Source organism: Nomascus leucogenys, chromosome 11 (assembly GCF_006542625.1).
Source record: "Nomascus leucogenys isolate Asia chromosome 11, Asia_NLE_v1, whole genome shotgun sequence".
Lineage (NCBI taxonomy): Eukaryota > Metazoa > Chordata > Mammalia > Primates > Hylobatidae > Nomascus > Nomascus leucogenys.
In genome coordinates, this window is record NC_044391.1 from 46,462,671 (window position 1) to 46,487,563 (window position 24,893).

General features: G+C 41.9%; 3 protein-coding genes across 6 annotated transcripts in view; 1 reads left to right on the forward strand and 2 right to left on the reverse strand.

Moving 5' to 3' along the window:
- The window catches only part of LOC100602872 (zinc finger protein 568), a 40,020-nt gene extending 33,464 nt beyond the window's left edge, over nt 1-6,556 (reverse strand). The window contains exons 1-3 of one of the 3 annotated variants that reach the window (XM_004089590.2): nt 6,297-6,556; nt 5,245-5,314; nt 42-301 (exon numbers count right to left, since the gene is read on the reverse strand). In XM_004089590.2, coding sequence (XP_004089638.2) covers nt 42-75 — 34 coding nt within the window. In that variant the 5' untranslated portion in view covers nt 76-301; nt 5,245-5,314; nt 6,297-6,556. Of the gene's footprint in view, nt 1-41; nt 302-5,244; nt 5,315-6,296 lie in introns of those variants that run through there. The other 2 variants (XM_003252700.3, XM_030822285.1) reach the window with 2 other exon arrangements.
- A 49-nt stretch (nt 6,557-6,605) lies between these two features.
- On the forward strand, nt 6,606-24,311 carry ZNF829 (zinc finger protein 829). Its single transcript, XM_030822291.1, has 6 exons — nt 6,606-6,951; nt 7,937-8,058; nt 8,166-8,223; nt 14,974-15,100; nt 15,409-15,504; nt 22,895-24,311. The coding sequence occupies exons 2-6, from the start codon at nt 8,021-8,023 to the stop codon at nt 23,872-23,874; spliced, it is 1,299 nt and encodes a 432-aa protein (XP_030678151.1). The 5' UTR covers nt 6,606-6,951; nt 7,937-8,020; the 3' UTR covers nt 23,875-24,311.
- The window catches only part of ZNF345 (zinc finger protein 345), a 55,756-nt gene continuing 41,036 nt past the window's right edge, over nt 10,174-24,893 (reverse strand). Inside the window, exons 3-4 of one of the 2 annotated variants that reach the window (XR_004032256.1) lie at nt 22,377-22,544; nt 10,174-10,475 (exon numbers count right to left, since the gene is read on the reverse strand). The gene's annotated coding sequence lies outside the window, so the exon portion shown is untranslated. Of the gene's footprint in view, nt 10,476-21,707; nt 22,545-24,893 lie in introns of those variants that run through there. The other variant, XR_004032255.1, reaches the window with a different exon arrangement.

The following is a 24,893-nucleotide window of genomic DNA, read 5'->3' on the forward strand; positions in this document are numbered from 1 at the left end:
AGAGCCTTTCTATCCTAAGCTCCACCTATGAGCCACCTCACCTTTCCTTTCCATCATGTGGCTCAAATGCTCCATTGTCACACAGCTATTGCTGATCACTGAAGATTAAGATGTCATTCAGACCCTGCCTGCTCTGGGCAGAAGGGTCAAGACAAGCTCCAGCAACTCCAGGGTCCACTCTCTTTCAGGACTCTCCAGCCTCTAAGGCAGGTCTCAGGTCAGGTCTCCTTCCATGATAGACACCTGTTCCTCAGACTTCTATTTGCACTGCAGATGTGTTTTATCCTTGTGGAGCCAGGACCTGTGGATTAGGATATAAATCTAATTTACCTGGTGCCTTCTCATTGGCTCCCTGTGATAACCAGCTTCCAAGATGGCCCCCAGTGATCACCATCTTCTGGTATTCATGCCTTTGTTGATCCCTCCCACCCTGAGTACCTTTGACCTGCATAACCAATAGGATATTGCAGAAATGATGGTGTGTGACTTCTAAGGTTAGGTTATAAAAGACATTAGGGCCTCTGTCTTGCACACTGGGATCATGGACGTCGAGGGAAGCCAGCTGCCATACCATGACAACACTCAACCAGCCCTAGGGAGAGGCCTCCTGTTGACAGCTAACACTAACTTGGAAGCCAGCTATCTTGGAAGTGAATCCTCCAGCCCCAGCCCAGCTTTCTGATGACTGCAGCCCTGCTCACATCTTGACTGCAACTTCATGAGATACCCAAGCCAAAATACCCAGTGAAGACACTTCCCACAGAAACTGTGAGATAATGTTTATTGTTGTTTAAGCCACTAGTTTTTGAGGTAATTTGTTACACACTAATAGATAATACAGCCTCAAACACTAATCTTCCTTATTTGTAATTCATACACTCTGGACACACTGACCAGAGGTGTAAACCAAGTGATGTTTACCTATCTGTTCTTTAGATATCTTCTGTGTGTCTAAAGTTGTATGCTTGATGAGGTGACAGATATAAACCTGAGTCAAAAAACACCCAGATTTGTAGCAACCCCAAATTTGGCATAAAAGAGAGTTTCGTTCAAAGATCAGCTATTCCATTCCATTTCTGTATTATCTTGACGACTGAGTTAAGGCAGAATTGCAATTTAGAATTCCAAGACTCTTCAACTGAAATGACAATTATACTCATGTCACAATAATATTGGATGAATATATGAAATGACTATTAAGATATATGAATTTAGCAGCTGCTATGAGTCTTTATTAGGTAAAGGGTAAAAAAAAAATATATGTAACAAAATAGACTAATTTTTGCCCTGTATGATAGAACAAATAAAACAGAAAACATTCAGTTATAATAAGTTTTGAGAAGTGCTATGCTTGAGATATCCTCCTAATACCCCTCACACGCTCACTTTTTTTTCATGACAGTGATCACTTTCTTTCTTTTTTTTTTTTGGATGGAGTTTCGCTCTTGTTGCCCAGGCTGAAGTGCAATGGCACAATCTCAGTTCACTGCAACCTCCGCCTCCTGGGTTCAAGTGATTCTCCTGCCTCAGCCTCCTGAGTAGCTGGGATTACAGGCATGCGCCACCAAGCCCGGCTAATTTTGTATTTTTAGTAGAGATGGGATTTCTCCATGTTGGTCAGCCTGGTCTTGAACTCCTGACCTCAGGTGATCTGCCAGCCTCGGCCTCTCAAAGTGCTGGGATTACAGGCATGAGCCACCATGCTCGGCCGACAGTGATCACTTTCTAACAAACTATTAATATATACAGTCATGCCTCACTTTGCAACAGAGATATGCTCTGAGAAATGTGTCATTAGGCAATTTCATCATTGTGCAAATATAAGTGTACTTACACAAATGTGGATGGTATAGCCTACTACCCACCTATGCTATATGGTATAGCCTATTGCTCCTAGGCTACAAACCTGTATGGCATGTTACTGTACTGGATACTGTAGACAACTGCAATATGAAGGTAAGTGTTTATATCTCTAAACATACCTAAACACAGGAGAGAAATGGTAAAAATACAGTATAAAAGATAAAAAATGGTACACTGGTAAAGGGCACTTACCATGAATGAAACTTGCAGAACTGGAAGTTGCTGTGAGTGAGTGAGTGGTGAGTGAATGCAAAGGCCTAGGACACTACTGTACACTACTGTAGACTTCATAAACACTGTACACTTAGGCTACACTAAATTTATAAAATTTTTATTTCTTCAAATTGTTGAATTAGCCTTAGCTTACTATAACTTTGTTACTTTATAAGCTTTTCATTTTTTTCTTTTTTGAGATGGAGTCTCACTCCGTCACCCAGGCTGGAGTAATGGCACCATCTTGGCTAACTGCAACCTAAGCCTCCTGGGTTCAATTGATTCTCCTGCCTCAGCCTCCAAGTAGCTGGGATTACAGGCGTCTGCCACCACGCCTGGCTAATTTTTGTATTTTTAGTAGAGACGGGGTTTCACCATGTTGGTCAGCCGGGTCTCTAACTCTTCACCTCCTGTAATCCACCCGCCTCGGCCTCCCAAAGTGCTGGGATTATAGGGGTGAGCCACCGCGTCCAGCCAGCTTTTCAATTTTTTAAAACTTTTTGACTCTTGTAGTAGCACATAGCTTAAAACGCATTGTATAGCTGTACAAAAAATATTTTCTTTCTTTATATCCTTATTCTATAAGCTATCTTCTTAAAAAAAATTTTTTTAACTTTTTAAACTTTCTTGTTAAAAATTAAGACACAAACATCCATTAGCCTAGGCCTACACAGTGTCCAGGATCATTGGTACTGTCTTTCACCTCCACATCTGGCCCCACTGGAAGATCTTCAGGGACAATAACACACACAGAGCTATCACATTCTATGACAACAATGCCTTCTTCTGGAATACCTCCTGAAGGACCTGAGGCTGTTTTACAGTTAACTTTGTTTAAATAAATAGGCATATGCTCCAAAGTAATGATAAAAAGAATAGTATAGTAGGCACATGAACCAGTAACATATTTATTATCATTACCAAGTATTATGTACTGTACATAATTTTATGTTATACTTTTATATGACTGGCAGCAGAGTAGGTTTGTTTACAGCAGCATCACTGCAAACACGAGTAATGGTATTGTGCTACAGTGTTATATTCGCTAGAAAGTCACTAGGTGACAGGAATTTTTCAGCTCCATTATAATCTTACAGCAGGGGTCCTCAACCCCTGGGCCACGTACCGGTACTGGTACCGTACTGGTTCCTGGTTAGGAACCAGGCCACACAGCAGGAAGTGAGCAGCAGGTGAGCAAGCATTACCGCCTGAGCTCCACCTTCTGTCAGATCAGTGGTGGCATTACAGCCTTACAGGAGTGTGAACCCTCTTTTGAACTGTGCATGCGAGGGATATAGGTTGCTTGCTCCTTATAGGAATCTAATGCCTGATGATTTGAGGGACAACAGTTTCATCCTGAAACCATAACCCTCCCATCCCCCAGTCCCTGGAAAAATTGTCTTCCACAAAACCAGTCCCTGGTGCCAAAAAGGCTGGGGACCACTGTCTTACAGGACCACTGTCATATATGTATATAGTCCATACCTATATGGCACATGACTATAATTTAGTTATGTATACTGTCAACCCACCCCCCTCAACATAAACTCCATGAAAACAAGGACTTATTTTTGTCTGTTTTTGATATTCATAGTAGGTGCTCAAAAATATGCTGATAAAATGGTTCAGTCATTATCAAAAACACTATAACAATCAAAGATTAAAAACAGACATTACCACATGTATATATAAAAAACTGAAAGCAGGGACTCAGATAGTTGTATACCCATCTTTGTAGCGGTGTCGCTTGCAATTGCCAAAAGGTAGAAGCAGACCAACTGTCCAATGATGAATAAATTGATAAAATATTTATCCATATATGACATACTTATCATTCGGCCTTAAAAAAGGAGGAAATTCCAATACATGCTAACATGGATGAATCTTGAGGACATTATGTTAAGTTAAATCAGGGTCACAAAAGGACAAACAATATATGATTCTGCTTATATGAAGTATTTAGAATAGTCAAATTCAGAGACAGAAAGTAGAATGGTAGATGCCATAGGCCGGGGGAAAGAGGGGGTACAGAATTATTGTTTGATAGGTACTGGGTTTCTGTCTTGCAAGAAGAAGAGTTCTCTGGATGGATGGTGGTGATGGTACCATAACAATGTGAATGTACTTTATGCCACTGAACTGTACACTTATATATGGTTTAGATGGTAAATTCTATGTTGTGTATTTTACCACAATTAAATATACATGTATGTATACAGCTGGTCCTCCTTATCCATGGGTTCTGCATCCTCAGATTCAAACAGCCTCAGATAAAAAATATAGTTAGGCCTACTATAGTTGTCTGTACTGAACACGTACAGTACAGATTTTTTTCTCATTATTCCCTAAACAATAAAGTGTAACAATGATTTACATAGCATTTACATTGTATTAGGTATTACAAATAATCTAGAGATTATTTAATGTATACAGAAGGATGTAGGGACTTGAACATCTGTGGATTCTGGTATCCATGGGGGGTCTTGAAACCAACCCCTCCTGGATACGAACTGTATATAGAATAAATGAGCTACTACTAATAATTTGGGGATTTAAAACTAGAAGAGAATAGGCTGGGCATGGTGGCTCATGCCTGTAATCCCAGCACTTTGGGAGACTGAGGTGGAAAAATCACGAAGTCAGGAGATCTACCACGGTGGCTAACATGGTGAAACCCTGTCTCTACTAAAAATACAAAAAATCAGCCGGGCGTGGTGGCGCGTCTGTAGTCCCAGCTACTCAGGAGGCTGAGGCAGGAGAATCACTTGAACTCGGGAGGCAGAGTTTGCAGTGAGCTGAGACCGTGCCACTGCACTCCAGCCTGGGCGACAGAGCAAGACTCCGTCTCAAAAAGACAAAACAAAACAACAACAACAAAAACTAGAAGACAATAATATATCAGACAAGAATAACACAGAAATTGGCGGATATTTTGCAGTTCAAGTATTTTAAAGTCTTAAGGTTGAGTTTTGTTAAGCATGCATATTAAAAATAAAAGGATAATAGCAGAAACCAAACTAGGGGAGAAAAAGGGATAAGGTGAATTTGTACAATAAAAAAAGATATATGTGCAACTATTATATGTCAGCCAAAAAATGTTTAAAGCACAATAGAAAATAAAACACTTTTTATGAGCAATCATGATAAGTGCCACTGAATTATACTCACCTATTAAAATAACAGTCAAACAAGATAAACGGATGTAAGCCCAGCAATATGCTCTTTACAAGACACAGATCTGAAACATAAAGACACAAGGGGGTTAGAAAATGAAATTCTTAAGAAATACAATAAAACTTGAAAAGCAATATTATCAGATAAAAGAGAACCCGGACTAAAAGGCATTCATCAGGATAAAGAGGTATGTTTCTTAAGGTGGTACACTGGAATTTTAGTCCAATTCCTCACACCCTCTAATAGATTATTATTCATACTCTTTGCCAGGTAACTTTGCTCTCCAACTGTGGGCATAATTGATTTTAGGCTTAGCCATGTGACTTGCTCTGGTTGAGGTAATCTCTCTTGTGTTCTGGTGGACCCATCAGGAGCAGAGCATGCCCCGGCAACAAATGTCCTTTTGGCCTGAGACCCTGAAAGAACACATGCGGAGCAGATCTTCACTCGTCATGCAGCCTATCCACTCCGCCAAGCCCCACCTAGATCAGCTGAACACAGTCAGTGCGCAAGCCTGTGAACAGGAGAATAAGGACTTGCTGTTGTATGGCATTGAGTTCAGGGGTGGTTTTTAGACATAATTATCATCATGGCAATAGCTAACTAATATACATAAAAGCAGCAAGTCATAAGACAACAATGAACCTGAAAAGTTCACCAAGGAATAATGGAAAACTACAAAGGGCCAAGGGCTACTAGGGTAAAAAAAACAGCAAAGGAGAGTACAGAGGAGTGGCCAACAAGGAGGGAGGATCAGTAGAAAATAAGCGTTTTTCAAGCCGTAAGCAACTATGCCAAATGCTACAGAAAAGCCAGCTCAAGACAAGAACTACTAGGCATATTACAATCACGCACACTTCGCCACGTTCACACTCACTACAGCCTTAATCACAATCACACACATCACACATTTCATCATAATCACGCGCATCCAAACATCACAATCGCCCCATCAGATTATTCGTGCCGTCACACTCACACACACAACCATACACCCACACTAACTCCCATCACAGTTTTTTGTCCCATCAACTGCAACCACTCACCATTAGCGTACTCTGAGCACTCCCCACTGCCGCTACTCGGGACACTCTGGGCCTTAGAGGATCCGTGTCCCGTCAACCGCGAGTCCCTTGCTCGCCCCCTGCTGCGGGGACTCGGCAGCGTCACCTGCCGGAAACACCCGAATGTTCATCCCGCGCGCAGTTTCTGAGATGCTGGGTGAAGGCGACCCGCAGATAGGTCTGTAACAGACGCCTAAAGCCCCGAACCATCCCTCCGCGCCCGCGACGTTTCCGAGGACAACACCTCCCAGCAGGCCCCGCGGCCCCACTCAACTTCCGGCCAGAACACATCTGCTTTCCTGTGTGAGGGTGAGGCTTGGGCCAGGTTCCCCAGGAGGCTCATCTCTATTGCGCAGCGCTACGGCGACCCACAACTCCGAGGCTCGGCTGGATGTTGAGAGTTGAGGGAGCAGCCGTTTCGGGTGGGCCCAGGGGAGGAGCTGACAGGAATCGGCGTGGGTCCCGCCCTGAACTACATTTCCCAGAGGGCCTGGTGGCCTGCCACTTTTCTCGCAGGAATTCGAACGTTTCGTCACTCCTGGCGGGACCCTTAGATCTGGGAGGTGAGATATTTTGGTCCCCAGGAGAACTGGCTCAGGTTGCAAGTTCCCATCCGGGATGACTCGAAGGGGCTTAGGTAAGGATATCGAAGGCCGATGGGGAGCTGGCGCCTTGGGCCCCTAGGGCGGAGCGGCCTGAAAGGGTGAGGTCGTGTTTGGGAGGCCGAGGCGGGCGGATCACGAGGTCAAGAGATTGAGACCATCCTGGCCAACGTAGTGAAACCCCATCTCTACTAAAAATACAAAAATTAGGCCGGGCGCGGTGGCTCACGCTTGTAATCCCAGCACTTTGGGAGGCCGAGGCGGGCGGATCACGAGGTCAGGAGATCGAGACCACGGTGAAACCCCGTCTCTACTAAAAATACAAAAAAATTAGCCGGGCGTGGGGGCGGACGCCTGTAGTCCCAGCTACTCGGAGAGGCTGAGGCAGGAGAATGGCGTGAACCCGGGAGGCGGAGCTTGCAGTGAGCCGAGATCGCGCCACTGCACTCCAGCCTGGGCGACAGAGCAAGACTCCGTCTCAAAAAAAAAAAAAAATACAAAAATTAGCTAGGCATGGTGGCGCGCGCCTGTAGTCCCAGCTACTCGCAGGCTGAGGCAGGAGAATCACTTGAACCCGGGAGGCGGAGGTTGCAGTGAGCCGAGATCGCGCCACTGCACTCCAGCCTGGCGACAGGGCAAGACTCTGTCCCCGCCCCACCCCCCCACCCCCCAAAAAAGAGGGAGGTTGTGAAATTGTCTGGGAGATAATAACACTGCGGCTTATGTGCGGATATGGGATACCTGTCACTGTGGGGGTTGTGGCTGTGTGTTCCCGTGGTGATGTGTGATTGTGACTCTGCGACAGTGTGGGGTGCCTACGATTGTGCAGCTGTAATTGTGTGTTTCCTATGGTGCGTATGTGATTGTAACTGTGTTGCCGTGTGTGGCTCCTTGTGGGCAGGTGAGACGTGCATGTCGCCTTGATTTAAGTGTGACTGTCCCTAAATGTATGTGGCATTCTGTGTATGAGTATGGGGTCCCGTCAACTGTGCGATTGTGACTCCAGAACTCTGTCTCTAGGAAACCTCTCTGAGGTCTGGTCAGATTCCAACCCTGGACAGCAGTGAACACAACCTTTCCTCTGAGCCACTGGAATTGGACAGGATGCCCCATTCTCCTCTGATCTCCATTCCTCGTGTGTGGTGGGTAATGGGGCTAGGGAAGACCTCTTACTTGACTAATCTGGGTACCAAGAAAAACCTGGTGTCTCACAGTTACTCTTCCCTCTCCCAATTTTACCTTTCTCCAGGTGTCACCCAGAAGAGGAGGAAAGAATGCATGATGAACTCCTGCAAGCAGTATCCAAGGTGTGTTGGGGTTTCCTCTTTTTCTTCTGAAAATTCTTGCTTAATAAAGGAATGTCATTTAATTATAGGTCCCTATAATTTTCCCATCACAGAAAAGGATGGTTGTTCCACTTATGCTTGCTGAATTTTCTTCTCAAATATTTATTCTAATTTAAAAATAAAAGGATGATTAATTTAGAGATCTCAAAAACACAGCATTACCAAGAAAAAATAAAATTTGACCACTCAGATAACTAGTGTTAATATTTTAATGTATTTTCATTATTTGTCAAAAAACAAATTTTATTTCATTTACCATTTGATGTTCTACATTTTTGCAAAAAAAAGTGTCATAAATATTCTCCCATGTCATCAAATCGTTTTGGGAAATACATTTTTGATGTTTGCAAAAACTATGGTATATACTTTTTTTCAAATCAGACATGCCAGACTTCTAAATCCTCATTTGAATATATATCTGTACTTACACCTGCCCACCCCCACAGGTTTGAATTTGAGTTTCTGTGATTAATAATAAAATTGAATATATTCCATATGTTTATGGGTTTTTAGTCATCTTTTGTGACATGTCAGTTCAAATCTTTACTCATTTTTCTCTTGGAATAGCTCTTATTGATTCGTATGAGTTATTTATATAATCTGGATCTCAGTCCTTTATTGATTATGTTTTCCTACTATTTGGACTATTTCATCACTTCCTGTAAGATGATTTTATGATAAGTTCTAATTTTTAAAAAGCTGAGTTTATCAATATTTTTTCTTTATGGTTAGTGCTTTTTGTATCTTTTTAAATAAATCCTTCCCTGTCCCAAGGTCATGCAGATACTCTCCTATATTTATGCTTAAAGCCATAAGTTTCACTTTCATGTTTAGATATTTTATATAGTTGCAACTGGTTTTTGTATATGTTACGAGGTAGGAGTCAGATTCCCCCCCTCCTTGTTAATACCCAGTTTATCAATACCATATATTGGAAGATCTATTGTATTCTCATTGGTCTTCAAATATACCTAGTGTCTATATGTGCATGGGTATATTTATGAACTCTTTATTCTCTTCCATTGATTTTGTATATTCCTGTGCCAGTATCATACAGTCTTGATTAGCTCTTCTCCCTTGATGGTAATCTGCCTTGTCTTCCTCTGACTGTTTTGTTTTTGGCTTTCTGTAATTTTAGTGTAAGATATAGAAATGTGTTTTATTTATCTGCTTGGGATTTGTAGAGTTTTAAAATTTATGGATGGATGTCTATTATTAGTTCAGGAAAATCTTCAGTCATTATACCTTCAAAAAGCCCCTGTATCATTCTCTCCCCCTTTCCTTCTCAGGTTCTAACTAAACATATGTTAGAATGTCTTCTTCTTTTCTGTGTCTTATCTCTTTTTGGTTTTTAGAGTTGATACTTATAGCTGAAATCAAAGCAAACAAAAGAACCTTGCCTCATCTCAGGAGGGGCAGTGGGCATGGCAGGCAACTACAGAGTTTTTGGATTCTTCCTCCAAGTGATAATAAAAATATCTTTATTCAATTTGTGTTTCAACACTTCTAATCTTGGGGAACTCACTAAATTGTAAGGTTATCCATTCACCAGGGATCATTTTATCTGAAAATTAGAGGATACATACTAGGATAGAGGACTCAGAATAGTGACAATGTTTTCTCAAGGTGTAAATTTGGAACTCTGAGTGGGCCTACTCTCAATTTTTAAATTGTATGTGTTTGGTATAGATGCAGAGAAAATCAGGATAAGAATAAGTCTAACTAAGTATTTTGTGTAAGGCCTTTCTATCTGAATTTCTTTTAAAGAGGACTGAGTCTTCCCTCTCTTGTGCCAAAGCCCAAATAGAATATCTGCTTCCCCTCTCGCATCAGTCTCTAGTTACACTTCTCATTTCTATAGAGAAGATTGTTGCCCAGTATTAATGGGAATAACTAGGGACATGTAGTATACTGTAGTAGACAATAAATTTTTTTTTTTTTTGAGACGGAGTTTCACTCTTGTTTCCCAGGCTGGAGCTCAATGGCATGATCTGGGCTCACCACAACCTCCACCTCCTGGGTTCAAGCGATTCTCCTGCCTCAGCCTCCCGAGTAGCTGGGATTACAGGCATGTGCCACTACGCCCGGCTAATTTTTGTATTTTTAGTAGAGACGGGGTTTCTCCATGCTGGTCAGGCTGGTCTTGAACTCCCAACATCAGGTGATCTGCCCACCTTGGCCTCCCAAAGTGCTGGGATTACAAGCATGAGCCACTGTGCCCGGCCGACAATAAATTTTAAAAGAAATGCCGGGCGCGGTGGCTCACGCGTGTAATCCCAGCACTTTGGGAAGCCGAGGCGGGCGGATCACGAGGTCAGGAGATCGAGACCACGGTGAAACCCCGTCTCTACTAAAAAAAATACAAAAAAATTAGCCGGGCGTGGTGGTGGGCACCTGTAGTCCCAGCTACTCGGAGAAGCTGAGGCAGGAGAATGGCGTGAAGCCGGGAGGCGGAGCTTGCAGTGAGCCGAGATTGCGCCACTGCACTCCAGCCTGGGCGACAGAGCGAGACTCCGTCTCAAAAAAAAAAAAAAAGAAATAAAGTTTGTTTTCAGAAGTTAATCTAAGGTTTAATCAGGAAATATTTGAAACATCAAAATATTTGAAAATTAGAAGTAAAACAAGGATATACCACATTACCATGTTATTTAACATTGTTTTATAGATATTAACCAAAACACATAAGAAAAAAACTAGGTTAAAAATTACAAAAGAGGGCATAAGATTATCACTTTATAGATGATGTGACCGTGTACCTGAAAAACCAAAACTGCTTGTGATCAGCATTTTGAAATAAGCAGGATTCCATATGAAGCAAGCAAAAGAAAAATTTTTTCCCTCATAATTTCTACTCTCAACCCTCTCTGTGGGTTAATTTTTTTGTTGCCCTGGATAAGAACTGGTACAGACTATAATTTTTATCACTCTTTGATATACTTTGATTATTTTCAGTCACAATTTAGTCTCATTTTACTAATTACAACCTCTAGTTCACTGTAATATGTGAGTTTCATTTAAAGCCTCTTCTCTGAGCTCAGAATTGCTTCAAGCTTACAGTATGAAAGAGGGACATAATAAAGCTTCTTGATTTCCTCGCCCTGAGCTTCTATTTCTCCTGCCTAAGTCAGTCTCTGGATCCTATGAGATTAGAGCAGGGGTAGGGAAGAGGAGGTAAGGAAAAGAAAAGTCTTTCTTGACTTGTTTTGGTATTGGTCTGTTTTGCCTTGATGAATGTTCAACACTCCTTTGTTAGGAGACACCATTAAGAGTTTCTCAGAGAAGCCCCTGCTGGAAACCTCTAATTACGTTTCCTGGGATATGCACAGCACGTATCCTTGAAATGGCTACTTATGATATCTGTCATACACTTCTGCATTCCGTGATCCATTCCTTTGTTGAGGTCACTTTGTCCCTTTATTGGGTCTACATCTAGTCCAAAAAGGGGAATAGGTACTAATCTTTGTGCCCACTAAGCTCCAGAGAATACAGCAAAAATTATTCCAAAGTATCTCATCATTGCACTTTGGACCCTGGAGTCTAAAGGGGCCCTCTTGCTTGTCCTAAGGTGAAGGAGAAGTACCCTCATTTCTCCTATCAATTGGGAATGTGTATCCTTTTATAAACAAAATTCTTGGGACACTGAGTGTCCTATAATTTAACTGAATTCTGACACTACCCAGAGTTAACACACACCCCATTAGTTAAGAGGCTCAGTCCCAGCTGGTCATGCCTATAATCCCAGGACTTTGGGAGGCCAAGATGGGCGGATCACTTGAGGTCAGGAGTTTGAGAACAGCCTGGCCAACATGGTGAACCTACATCTCTACTAAAAATACAAAAATTAGCTGGGTGTGGTGGTGTGCACCTGTGGTCCCAGCTACTCAGGAGGTTGAGGCAGAAGCATTGCTTAAACCTGGGAGGCAGAGGTTGCAGGGAGCTGAGATCGCACCACTGCACTCCAGCCTGAGTGATAGAGTAGACTCAGTCTCAAAGAAAGAAAAAAAAAAGACTCAGTCCCACAAGACTGTACCTGCTTCAGACACCAGCCACAAGTCTAAGGCACTGCACTTCTGCCTAGCCAGCCAAAATTGAGAGGTTCCCGTAACTCTCCTTCAGGTTCAATAATTCATTAGAATAACATATAGAACTCAGGAAAGCACTATACTTATGATTATAGTTTTGCTTTTTTGTTGGTTTGTTTGTTGGTTGGTTTTGAGATGGCGTTTCACTCTTATCCAGGCTGGAGTGCAATGGCACAATCTTGGCTCACTGCAACCTCCACCTCCCGGGTTCAAGCAATTCTCCTGCCTCGGCCTCCTGAGTAGCTGGGATTACAGGCATGCGCCACGACACCTGGCTATTTTTTGTATTTTTAATAAAGATGGGGTTTCTCCATGTTGGCTAGGCTGGTCGCAAACTCCTGACCTCAGGTGATCCACCTGCCTTGGCTTCCCAAAGTGCTGGTATTACAGGCATGAGCCACCGCACCTGGCCTGATTATAGTTTTATTACAAAGGATACAACTAAGGAACAGCAAAATGGAAGAGATGCATAGGGCAAGGTATGGGGAAGGGCCTGCATATCTGGAAAGGGTCTTAAAAGTATTTTTGCCTAAGAAAATGTCTGAAATGAGAGATTCATTCAGTAGTATTTATATTGTGGAAATTTCTGCTACCATAAGAGTATAAAAGTTGAATTTGTTTATGTTAATAGAGAATAATTCTTATGACAGTCTTATAAGAATTATAATTTCCAAGAAATTTAAAGTATGCTGTTGTCTAAGTGATACTTTAAATTTATGTTTAACCCATTTCGCATTTTAAAAATTCAAGAAATGGGCTAGGCGTGGTGGCTCACGCCTGTCATCCCAGCACTTTGGGAGGCTGAGGCAGGTGGATCACTTGAGGTCAGGAGTTTGAGACCAGCCTGACCAGCATGGTGAAACCCTGTCTCTACTAAAAATACAAAAATTAGCTGGGTGTGGTGACCGGCGCCTGTAATCCCAGCTACTCGGGAGGCTGAAGGAGGAGAATCTCTTGAACCCAGGAGGTGGAGGTTGCAGTGAGCTGAGATCGTGCCACTGCACTCCAACCTGGGCAACAAGAGCGAAACTCCGTCTCAAAAAAAAAAAAAAAAAAATTCAAGAAATGTTAAAAGACATGAAAAATGGCAGGGCATTGTCCCACTACCCAATCCTACTCCCCTTAGGTGGCTACTCTTTTTGCTGTTTCTCTTAGCATTTTTCCTATATTTCTAATTAATATTCCTATATTGCTATTTTTTGATACATATTTTCCAGTGATTTCTAGGCAGGTAACTATGGATTGAGATTTCCCATACCACAGTCCTCATTTTTTGTCCATGCAATAGAATTATATCACAATTTTTCTTTTCTTTCTTTCTTTTTCTTTTTGAGACAGAGTCTCACTCTATTGCCCAGGCTGGAGTGCAATGGCATGATCTTGGCTCACTGCAACCTCTGCCTCCCAGATTTAAGTGATTCTCTACCTCAGCCTCCCAAGTAGCTAGGATTACAGTCGTGCACCACCACGCCCAGCTAATTTTTAAGTAGACACGGGGTTTCATCATGTTGGCCAGGCTGGTCTTGAACTCCTGACCTCGTGATCCTCCTGCCTCGGCCTCCCAAAGTGCTGGGACTACAGGCATGAGCCACCGGGCTCAGCTCATAATTTTTCTTTCAATCATTGCTATCCCTGTGATTAGGACCTTGCAGACATTGTTAATGTGAGCCAAGTAAAACACCAGATTCTGGATTCTTTCTAGTACAATTTGTATTTTTCTTAGAGCAAATTGCCTTGTTTCTTCTTTTGCCTGATTTTATGTATGTGTCGCTATTTTTTTCAAATTCTCTAACATTGCTGTCAGTTGCCTGTCAATATTTTCTACATGATCAAACATACTAGCTCCTTAGTTTTCTTGGGAGATGTCTTTCCTGTAGTCCTCACTTCTTCTGTTCCTAGATGCTGTTCTCTCAGTCTGCTGCCGGATGATGTTCTAGGATTTGCCGTTTATAATTATACTGGCACTTTCATCACCATTTTCATGTTAGTTTTCCAGTTTCTTAATATAGTACCTTTTTTAGTTTTGATGGAACATGTAGCCCAGTAGCTTCCTAAGAAAAGCCACATTGGAAATACTTTTATCATTCCCTGCAGATTTAAAATTGTCTTGATTTAATCTTCATAGTGGCTTAGTAATCTGACTGGCTATAGAATTCTAGGTGAGAATTTATTTTCCTTTATAATATTAAAGGAATTGCTTGTTTTTTTCTTATTTCAAATGATGCTATTGAGAAATCTATTGCCATTCTGATTCCTGAAAACTTATGTGATCTGTGTTTTCTTCCTGGAAGCTTTTAGAAACTTTCATTTTTGTTTTCCCCTGATATCCTGAATTTTTACTCCATGTATTATAAGGTGTGTTTGGAAGCCCCTCCCATTTTCCCCTCTCTTGGGGCATAAAGGGAAAGGGGGGAGGGGGAAGAAACTCACTAATTGAGCTGAATGCATGCTATTTCGTATCACTGGAAAAGTCCAGTCTATTTGTATATCCCTTTGTACACAGGACGTGTATCTTCTGATATGATAGGATTCACCCTCTTTAATTTTGCTTACTGTGTCCTTTCTTGCCACCTCTACCACCATCTTTTTCTTTTCTCCTTTCATTGTGAAAGCATGTTTGTTGTTTCAGGGGCCTGTGATGTTCAGGGATGTTTCCATAGACTTCTCTCAAGAAGAATGGGAATGCCTGGACGCTGGTCAGATGAATTTATACAAAGAAGTGATGTTGGAGAATTTCAGCAACCTGGTTTCAGTGGGTAAGGATAACTATTCCCCAACATTCAGAGTCTGCCCTTGGAAATGTCTCCTTTCTCCATTGTGAATTATTTGCTTCATGTAACCAGCTGAATTTCTGCTCACTGTTCCCTAAGGAATGGTGTGAGTTGAAATAGAATGTAAGAGTTGGAAGTGGGCAGCTCCAATGGGCTATAGCTGAAGCTTCATCTTCTCCATCTTTCTCTAGTCCTTCTTGTAGTGGTATCTCTTCTTTGATCACTAAGGGACTGGATCTGATTTCTGGGGAGCCCACAGCATAACCATGTCCCATGTCTTTTCTTGTGAGCAGGACTTTCCAATTCTAAGCCAGCTGTGATCTCCTTATTGGAACAAGGAAAAGAGCCCTGGATGGTTGACAGAGAGCTGACTAGAGGCCTGTGTTCAGGTAAGTAAGAGATGATGGCTCAGGAGCAGGGCTATAGAGAGATATACTTCTGAGATGTTATCAGGAAGCTCCCTTTAAAGGCCTGAAGCCTCTTCCATATAAGCTATCCCACTTTTTTTTTTCTCATACTTTCTCCCTAGACCAATATAGCAAGTACCTCCCTGGCTATAATATACTATAATTATTCTACTCACATTTTAGTTTCATTCCTTCCTATGATACACTACGTTTAGACTTGTGTAACAGTAAACATTCCCACCCTAAGAAATAGATGTAAGTGCATGTGTGTGTCTTTTTCTTTCCCTGTGCTTGTTTTCATTTTATCTACTTTCAGCTATTTAACATCTTTGACCAGTTTGTTCTGGATTTAATAGCTCATTCTTTCATTTATCAAACATTTGATTATTTCTTACTTTAAAATAAAATTGAAGTATAACATACACGCATAAAACTACATGACTATGATTGCATAGTATGGTGAAATTGAGTATGGTGAAATTGAGAATGGTGAAACCGCTGCTAGGACAATAAATAGAACATTACTAGCACCTCAGAACCCCTTCTCTGCCCCTTCCCAATCACCAGCCTCTTTTTCCTCTCCCAAAATAAATACCATCCTGACATTTGGCACCATGGATTCGTTTTGCCTATTTTTGAACTTTGTATAGACGCAATCACACAGTATTTAGTCTTTTGCCTTTGGCTTTTCTTGCTCAACATTATGTTTATGTGACATATCTATGGTGCTGCATATATCTGGTGTTAGTTCATTCTTAGTGGCTATGTTATATTTCATTCTATGAATATATACATATATCTATATATATATATATTTTTTTGAGATGGAGTCTTGCTCTGTTGCCCAGGCTGGAGTGCAGTGGTGTGATCTCGGCTCACTGCAACCTCTGCCTCCTGGATTCAAGCAACTCTCCTGCCTCAGCCTCCCGAATAGCTGGAACTACAGGCCTGCACCACCACGCCCAGCTAATTTTTTGTATTTTTAGTAGAGACAGGGTTTCAACATGTTGGCCAGGCTGGTTTCAAACTCTTGACTTCAGGTGATCCACCCGCCTCAGCCTCCCAAAGTGCTGGGATTACAGGTGTGACCCACTGTGTCCTGCTTCATTCTATGAATATTTTTTAAATTATGCTTTATATATTTTAATTACTATAAGTGTCCTTTCTACTGTTGACAGTTGGTTTGTTTGCAGTTTTTAGCTATTACACATAATGCTGCTGTGAACGTTCCTGTGTATAACTTTCGGTAAATGTATGTACACATTTCTTTTAGGTATATACATAGGAGTGGAATTACTGAGCAATAGGATATGTGTGTGTTCAACTTTAGTAAATATACCAATTTTCCAAAGTAGTTATACCGATTTGCAGTTCTACTAGCAGTATGAAGGTTGCTATTGCTCTGCATTCTCACATTCTTACCAGTTATTATTGCCAGGCCGTTTAATTTTAGTTATTCTGATGTGTGTGTTCTGTGACATGCCTGTTTAAGTTTCTTGGCTAAACTTAGTCGGTTGTCTATCTTTTTCCTGTTGGTTTCAAAGAATTCTTTTTATATTCTATGTATCAGCCCTGTGTTTGATTATACATGATGTAAATATCTCCCACCACTTTATATCTTGCCTTTTACTCTTTTAATGGTACCTTTTGATGAACAGAAGTTATTAATTTTAATGTGGTCACAGTTGTCTTTTTCTTTATAGCATCGCTTTTTTGTGTCCTGGATAGGAATCATTGCCTACCCCAAGGTCATGAAGATGTTTCCTATGTTATATTCTACTAGCTTTATTGTTTTACTTTTTCCATTTAGATCTACTTTCTAGAGATCACACCACTGCACTCCAGCCTGGGCAACAGAGCAACACTCCATCTCAAAAAAATATATATATATATAGATATATGTATATATTCATAGAATGAAATATAACATAGCCAATAAGAACGAACTAACACCAGATATATGCAGCACCATAGATGTGTCACATAAACATAATGTTGAGCAAGAAAAGCCAAAGGCAAAAGACTAATTACTGTGTGATTGTGTCTATACAAAGTTCAAATACCAACTTCTATACGAAGTTGGTATTTGTATGTGTTGTGAGGTAGGGGTCAAATTTCATTTTTTTTCCATGTGAATATCCAGATGACTTCTTAATGTTTATTGAGATGACTGTCCTTTTCCCATTCTCTATAGGACTACCTTTGTCATAAATCATGTATTCCTATTTCTGTGAGTCTATCTCTGAATTCTGTTCCTTTGGCTTATTTGTCTATCCTTGTGCCAATACCACACTATATTAATACTGTAGCATGTAATAAATCTTATCTAGTAGAGCAAGTTCTCCTGCTGCTGCTTAGTCCTTTGCATTTTCATTGTAAATTTTAGAATTAGGCTGGGCGCAGTGGCTCACGCCTGTAATCCCAGCACTTTGGGAGGCCGAGGTGGGTGGATTACCTGAGGTCAGGAGTTCGAGACCAGCCTGGGCAACATGGTGAAACCCTATCTTTACTAAAAATACAAAAATTAGCCAGGCGTGGTGGCGGGCACCTGTAATCCTAGCTACTCAGGAGGCTGAGGCAGGAGAATCGCTTGAACCAGGGAGATGGAGGTTGCAGTGAGCCGAGATCGCACCATTGCACTCCAGCCTGGGGGACAAAAGCAAACTTGGTCTCAAAAAAAAAAAAAAAAAAAAAAAATTAGAATTAGCTTATGTAGAGTCATTTGAAACTTAATCAAAATGCCAAATTATTTTTTCATGAGAATATTAATATCAGTTTGTGGAGAATTAAGATTTTTAAATAGCAAGTCTTATAAAAATGTTTGACTTTTTAATTTTATACACTAGTCTGCTAGGTGCTGTACAGTTTAGAAAATGTGTAGGCTTATTAAGAAACTTGTTATCTAATGTAGGAGCTAGAACATTGCTGTAAATAATTTCTACAGAATAAGATTCATCAATGAGAAGATCAAATAGGAAGTTCAGAAGAAAGTTGTAAAACAGTCAAAAAATATGGAAGTGGAAATTGATCCAAGTAGAAGTTAATGGTTGGAGCCCTAGAAGTAGATGTTGTTACCTATGGAGTTAGCATTGGAAATAGAAGATCCATGCCTCCCTTGAGAAAGAATTCTGGTTTTAACAAAGCTCTAGGAACCTAGGGAGGAGTTTGTGAATCTTCACTTTTTCCCAGCTATCAGTTGATCTTAGCTGCCTTTAAGTATTTTTATTTCTTTTTTTTTTTTTTTTTTTTTGAGATGGAGTCTTGCTCTGTTGCCCAGGCTGGAGTGCAGTGGCGCAATCTCGGCTCACTACAAGCTCCGCCTCCCGGGTTCACGCCATTCTCCTGCCTCAGCCTCTCCGAGTAGCTGGGACTATAGGTGCCCGCCACCACGCCCGGCTAATTTTTTGTATTTTTTAGTAGAGACGGGGTTTCACCGTGGTCTCGATCTCCTGACCTCGTGATCCGCCCGCCTCAGCCTCCCAAAGTGCTGGGATTACAAGCGTGAGCCACCGCGCCCGGCCATGTTTCTTTTATCCTTACATTGATATCTGTGTATTTCTTGTTATGGTCATTTTTTCCAATTTTATGGATTTGTTTTCATAAGGAAAACCTTTTTCCTGTAGATGTATTTATAGTGTTGGTTGGGTAGGTTGCTCTGGCTTTGTTCTAGGTAGATGCAGTGGTACAATCTCCATACGATTTCTCTGGCTGCAATCAGTGTCAGCAGTGTCTGTGAATTCCTCAGGAGCTTAGGGCTTGGTTGTTAGTGGAAGCTGTGATGAGGCTTTTCTGGGATAGGGATGCCACCTATGCTGGTCCGTATGCCCAGCGGTGTTGGTGATAGTTCATGGGTATGCTGGTTCATGGGACCCCAGGTGGTGTATTCAGACACTGGTGGTAGCTGCTCCATGAAGGTTGATCCCTGGGCCTCCAGGTGGTTGCTCAGGTGCTGGCAGTAGCAGCAGTGGGCCACAAAGGTGGGCAGGTCCTTGGGCTCCTTATTGGCATGTATGGCATTGATTATGACAATAGCAGTAGTTAGCCAACTCTTCGGGCTTTGAAGCAACATATCCAGGTACCAGCAGTGGCAATGGCAGGCTGGATGGGCCATTCTCTGTTCCTCTAGGTGGTGTGTACATTTTGATGCCTGCAGTGGTGTTGGCAGCAGGCTGGGCTGGCCTGTCCTTGGGTCACGGCAGGGGTGTATGGATGCTAGTGATGGTGGGTGGGCTGAATTAATCCCTGGGCTCCCAAACAATAGATGGTGGGCACTGGCAGGCTAAGCAAGCCCATTCTTAGGCCCCCAGAAGACATGTTCAGGCATTGGTGGCAGTGTGAGGAGTGAATTCATCCCCACACCCCTGGACATTACATATAGTCAGTGGCAGGGGCAGCACCAGGCATGGAAACCCTGTCTTCTCGCCTCTGAGTGGTGCATGTGGATTCAGGCTGTGGTGGGTAGGGTGGGTCAATTTCCATGCCCCCAGACAGCATGCTTAGGCCCTGATGGCACATTGGCTCTGTGCTTTCCTCATTTGCAGGGATGGTGCATGTGGGCACCAGCAATGGCCAGCAAGGTGAGTCGATTCCCAAACCCTCAGATGATGTGCGGAGGCAGCAGCTTTGGTGGGCCAGGTAGGCTTGATGTTACGCCCTTCGACGCTGCCCAGCACTAGTCTTAAGGCCCCCTGAAGGCACTTGCAGATGCATAGGGACCCAGCTGCTTGGAAGTAGTGGTGTTCCTGTCAGTGGCAGTGGCCCCAGGCAGGTGGCTCTCAGGCTCTGGGGAGCACACAATTCAGCTCCCTCTGTCCCAAAGGCAGCCTCCAACTCTGCTGTACTGCTCATTCCCCAGGGTGTAGGACTCTGAGTGCTGGACTGGAGTACTGGGGACCTAGCCACACCGATGGTTCCAGCCATCATTGCAGTGCTGTAGCCCTCTACATGGACATGGGGGGAAGCCAGCAGAGCTCCATGGATGTAGAGATGGAGGAACTGTTGAGTCCCAGGGCAGGATGTAGGCTGGTGGGAGCTGGGCTCCCAAAATGGCACCATGCTGCAGTTGCTTGGGTTTGTGGGAGGGACCCAGCATGAACTCTGTATCTAGAACAGTATTATGTAGACACTGGGCAGCTCCCTTTATTAGTCTTAGGGCCATGAGGGCTGAGGGGCTGTTTTGTGGCTATGATTGCAGGAGTCCACAGTGGGAATGTGGTCTCCCTTACCTTTCCCCTACACTCTTGGCTCCAAGCTGATCCCGACTAGGCCAGCTGCTTTGCTTCTCTCTTTGTGCCTCAGAGGTTCCCTGTTACTTCCCTGCTGAATTCTAGTGTTCTGTCATAGATGCTCAGTTTGGTGTATGATTATCTACTTGCTGTTTTGGTCCTTCTTTGTGGAGGAGGTAAATGCTGGGTGCCTCTAGTCATCCATCTTGTAACTCCACTCTAAAAATGTATTATTGAGAACAATAAATCTAGACTCATTTATTGCCTCAGTAATTCTTTAGATAGTTTGCCAGGAGCTGAGTATATATTAGTGAAAATATAAAACATTTCTTGATTTCATTGGATCTATGCAGATTATATAATATTACAAATAATAAGTGCTATTAATAAGAAATAGCAGGAAGATCTGAGGCCTAATAACAGGAAGACCATAATTTAGACTGAAGATCAGTTATGGCCTTCTAGAGATATGCTGTTTGAGCAGAGGCTCAAATGATGAGCAGCAATGAGCAGGGCCAACAATGGTGATAGGATGAGGGGTATGCCAGGCAAAGGGGAGATCCATGTGGGAAGGCCCTGAGTGGCAGGGAGAACTTGATGTGCTTGAAGGACTGAGGCTTCTTGAGCAAGTGGAAGTGGAGTATAACACAAGGTTGGAGAGGTAGGCAAGAGCCTCATTATTGGAGTCTTCTTGGTAATTACCAAGGAGTTTAGATTTTCAGTAGGGCAAAGTGAGACCAAATACCACACCAGGTGCTGAATGGATTGGAGGGTGCTGGAACATATTGGGGAGACCATTAGGAGATTCCTGTAGTGGTCTAGGAAAGAGGGGATTCAATAATTAAATGAGGACAACTTTAAGAGATTTTTAGGGACTCACCCAGACTAAGTTTGGCCAATGATTGTGTGGAGGGAGGACTTAAGATAGTCTAGCTGGCTTTATTTTGATGTCTTCAAGCCATTTCATTTGCCTAATATCTGTTTTTGCTATGATATTTTTTCATAATAATAGCTACCAATACTGAGTGCTTACTTTATATCAGATTATTTATATACGTTATTCCTCATCTTTTTAGCAATAATAAGAGTCATTCCCATTTTAATAAAGAAGGAAAAGAGGGCTCAGAGGTTGCCTTAAAGCATAGAACTAGGGCTCACTGTTTATATGTTGACATGGAGTTCCATTCTTCTCATAGAGTACATTTCACCCTATCTTAACTCTCTTGTGTCTCAAACTTGAGCCACCTTCCTTCTCAGTCACTGCTATGACTTGAATTATTCATTTCTTTCTCCCAAGGTCAACGTCACAGAATTCCAGAGCAAATTATTTTCAGTGAGTCCCTAACCCACATCATGCTGTATGCACAGAAGAGATGTACCTGTCTACTCTTCCCACCAGTTGTGTTCAGCATATTGGATTTGTTGGAGGCTAGTGATTTGCCAGTATACCATTGCACAGTCACTGAACTCCACCCGCCCCCGCCATTTAAACCTTTCAACATATTTATTATTCTTAATAATCCTTTCATGTAGGTCTGACAATTATCTACAAATTGCAAAACATACAGTATCATACTCTGTACATGTGAGTATATGTTTATAAACGTGTATATAATTAGAATCTCTCACCCATGGTGCATGCCCTGGAGCAGAGGCAGCATCCTGCTGGCCTGTCCTCCTCCATGGCCCTCCAGCTTAACTCCTGCCTGGCCATGTTGATGGCCTTGCAGTCGGAGCTCCACAAGCTGTATGACGAGGAGACACAGAGCTGGGTCTCAGGCAGCGCCTGTGGGGCATCTGGGGTGGGGGCAAAGAAAAATTAAAAAAAAAAATTAGAATCTCTCTATAATATGGAGGATGGTGCTGAACACTGTGTTTTCACCAAGGCTTAAGGCGACTCTGGTTCAGACCAAAATTTGAGGATCATAGAGGTCATCTACTTTCTGAATCCACATCCTCAGCTTCTTTTATTACCTCTCCTAATGTCTGTGTTTTTCTTGTCAATTTTACAGATTGCCTCACCACCTTTGAAAACTAAGTGTATAATTTCTCAGATATTCTTTTCAGTTTAATTCTCCTATTTCTTTTTTAGAAGTTTTAACTTGCCCAGAATAGGAAAATTTATTTGCCTTTGTACTTTCTTTCAGATCTGGAATCAATGTGTGAGACCAAAATATTATCTCTAAAGAAGAGACATTTCAGTCAAGTAATACTTAACCATGAAAACATGTCTACTTTTATTCAGCCCACATTTCTTATTCCACCTCAAAAAACTATGAGTGAAAAGAAACCATGGGAATGTAAGATATGTGGAAAGACCTTTAGTCAGAACTCACAATTTATTCAACATCAGAGAATTCATTTTGGTGAAAAACCCTATGAATCTAAGGAGTATGGGAAGTCCTTTAGTCGTGGCTCACTCGTTACTCGACATCAGAGGATTCACACTGGTAAAAAACCCTATGAATGTAAGGAATGTGGCAAGGCTTTTAGTTGTAGTTCCTATTTTTCTCAACATCAGAGGATTCACACTGGTGAGAAACCCTATGAATGTAAGGAATGTGGAAAAGCCTTTAAGTATTGCTCAAACCTTAATGATCATCAGAGAATTCACACTGGTGAGAAACCCTATGAATGTAAAGTATGTGGAAAAGCCTTTACTAAAAGTTCACAACTTTTTCTACATCTGAGAATTCATACCGGTGAGAAACCTTATGAATGTAAAGAATGTGGGAAAGCCTTTACTCAACACTCAAGGCTTATTCAGCATCAGAGAATGCATACTGGTGAGAAACCTTATGAATGTAAGCAGTGTGGGAAGGCCTTTAATAGTGCCTCAACACTTACTAACCATCGCAGAATTCATGCTGGTGAGAAGCTCTATGAATGTGAAGAATGTAGAAAGGCCTTTATTCAGAGCTCAGAACTTATTCAACATCAGAGAATCCATACAGATGAAAAACCATATGAATGTAATGAATGTGGGAAGGCCTTTAATAAAGGTTCAAACCTTACTCGACATCAGAGAATTCACACTGGTGAGAAACCCTATGACTGTAAGGAATGTGGAAAGGCTTTTGGTAGTCGCTCTGACCTCATTCGCCACGAGGGAATTCATACTGGTTGAATGACAATAAAGTAAGACCATTTTGTTAACCTTCATAATAAATTTTTTTAAAACAGGTAATGAGAACAAATTAGGATACACATTATCAAAGGTTCTCCTATGTATTAGTTTTTAAACAATACGATAACAAAGTACCAAGTACAAAAACCTTGGTGGCTTAAAACAAGAGAAATTTATTCTCTTACAGTTTAGAGCCTGGAAATCTAAACTCAAGGGTGCTGACAGTTTTGGTTCCTTCTGAGGACTCTGAGGATCTGTTCTATGCCTTTTTCCTAACCTCTGTTAACAGCTGGCAGTCCTTGGCATTCCATAGCTTTTACATACACCATTCCAATCTCTGCCTCCATCTTCACATTGCATTCTGCCTGTGTATCTCTGTGTATGTCTTTTATTTGGACACCAGTCAGGTTAGATTGGGGTTACCTGGTGACCTCATCTTAACTTGATTATATCTGCCAAGACCCTATTTCCAAGTAAGGTCACATTTACTGGTACCAGGGGTTAGGACTTCAGCATATCTTTTTAGGGGACACAGTTCAACCCATAATAAATACCCTGTTAGAATGATTTTGTCTAATATATTTGTAATTTCCTTTTATATATAAGTTGTTAGTCAAATATATTTTATTTTATTTCATTTTATTTTGAGACAGTCTCGCTCTGTTGCCCAGGCTGGAGTGCAGTGGTGTGATCTCAGCTCACTGCAACCTCCAGCTCCTGAGTTCAAGCAATTCTTGTGCCGCAGCCTCCCAAGTAGCTGGGATTACAGGCATTGCGCCACCATGCCCAGCTAATTTTTTTTTGTATTTTTAGTAGAGACGGGGTTTCACCATGTTGGCCAGGCTGGTCTTGAACTCCTGACTTCAAGTGATTCGCCTGCCTCGGCCTCCCAAAGTGCTGGGATTACAGACATGAGCCACCGCAATGGCCAAAACAGACTTTATACCAACAAAAATTAAAAAGGACAAAGAAGGTCATTTATAATGATAAAGGATAAATTCAACAAGAAGATAAAACAA

Bases quoted from the DNA above. Each gene is read 5' to 3' on its own strand.
- ZNF829 (XM_030822291.1), top strand. From the start codon at position 8,021: ATGCCCCATTCTCCTCTGATCTCCATTCCTCGTGTGTG. The intron at 8,224-14,973 runs GTGTGTTGGGGT...TTGTTGTTTCAG, and splicing joins TCCTGCAAGCAGTATCCAAG to GGGCCTGTGATGTTCAGGGA. The intron at 15,101-15,408 runs GTAAGGATAACT...TCTTGTGAGCAG, and splicing joins CAGCAACCTGGTTTCAGTGG to GACTTTCCAATTCTAAGCCA.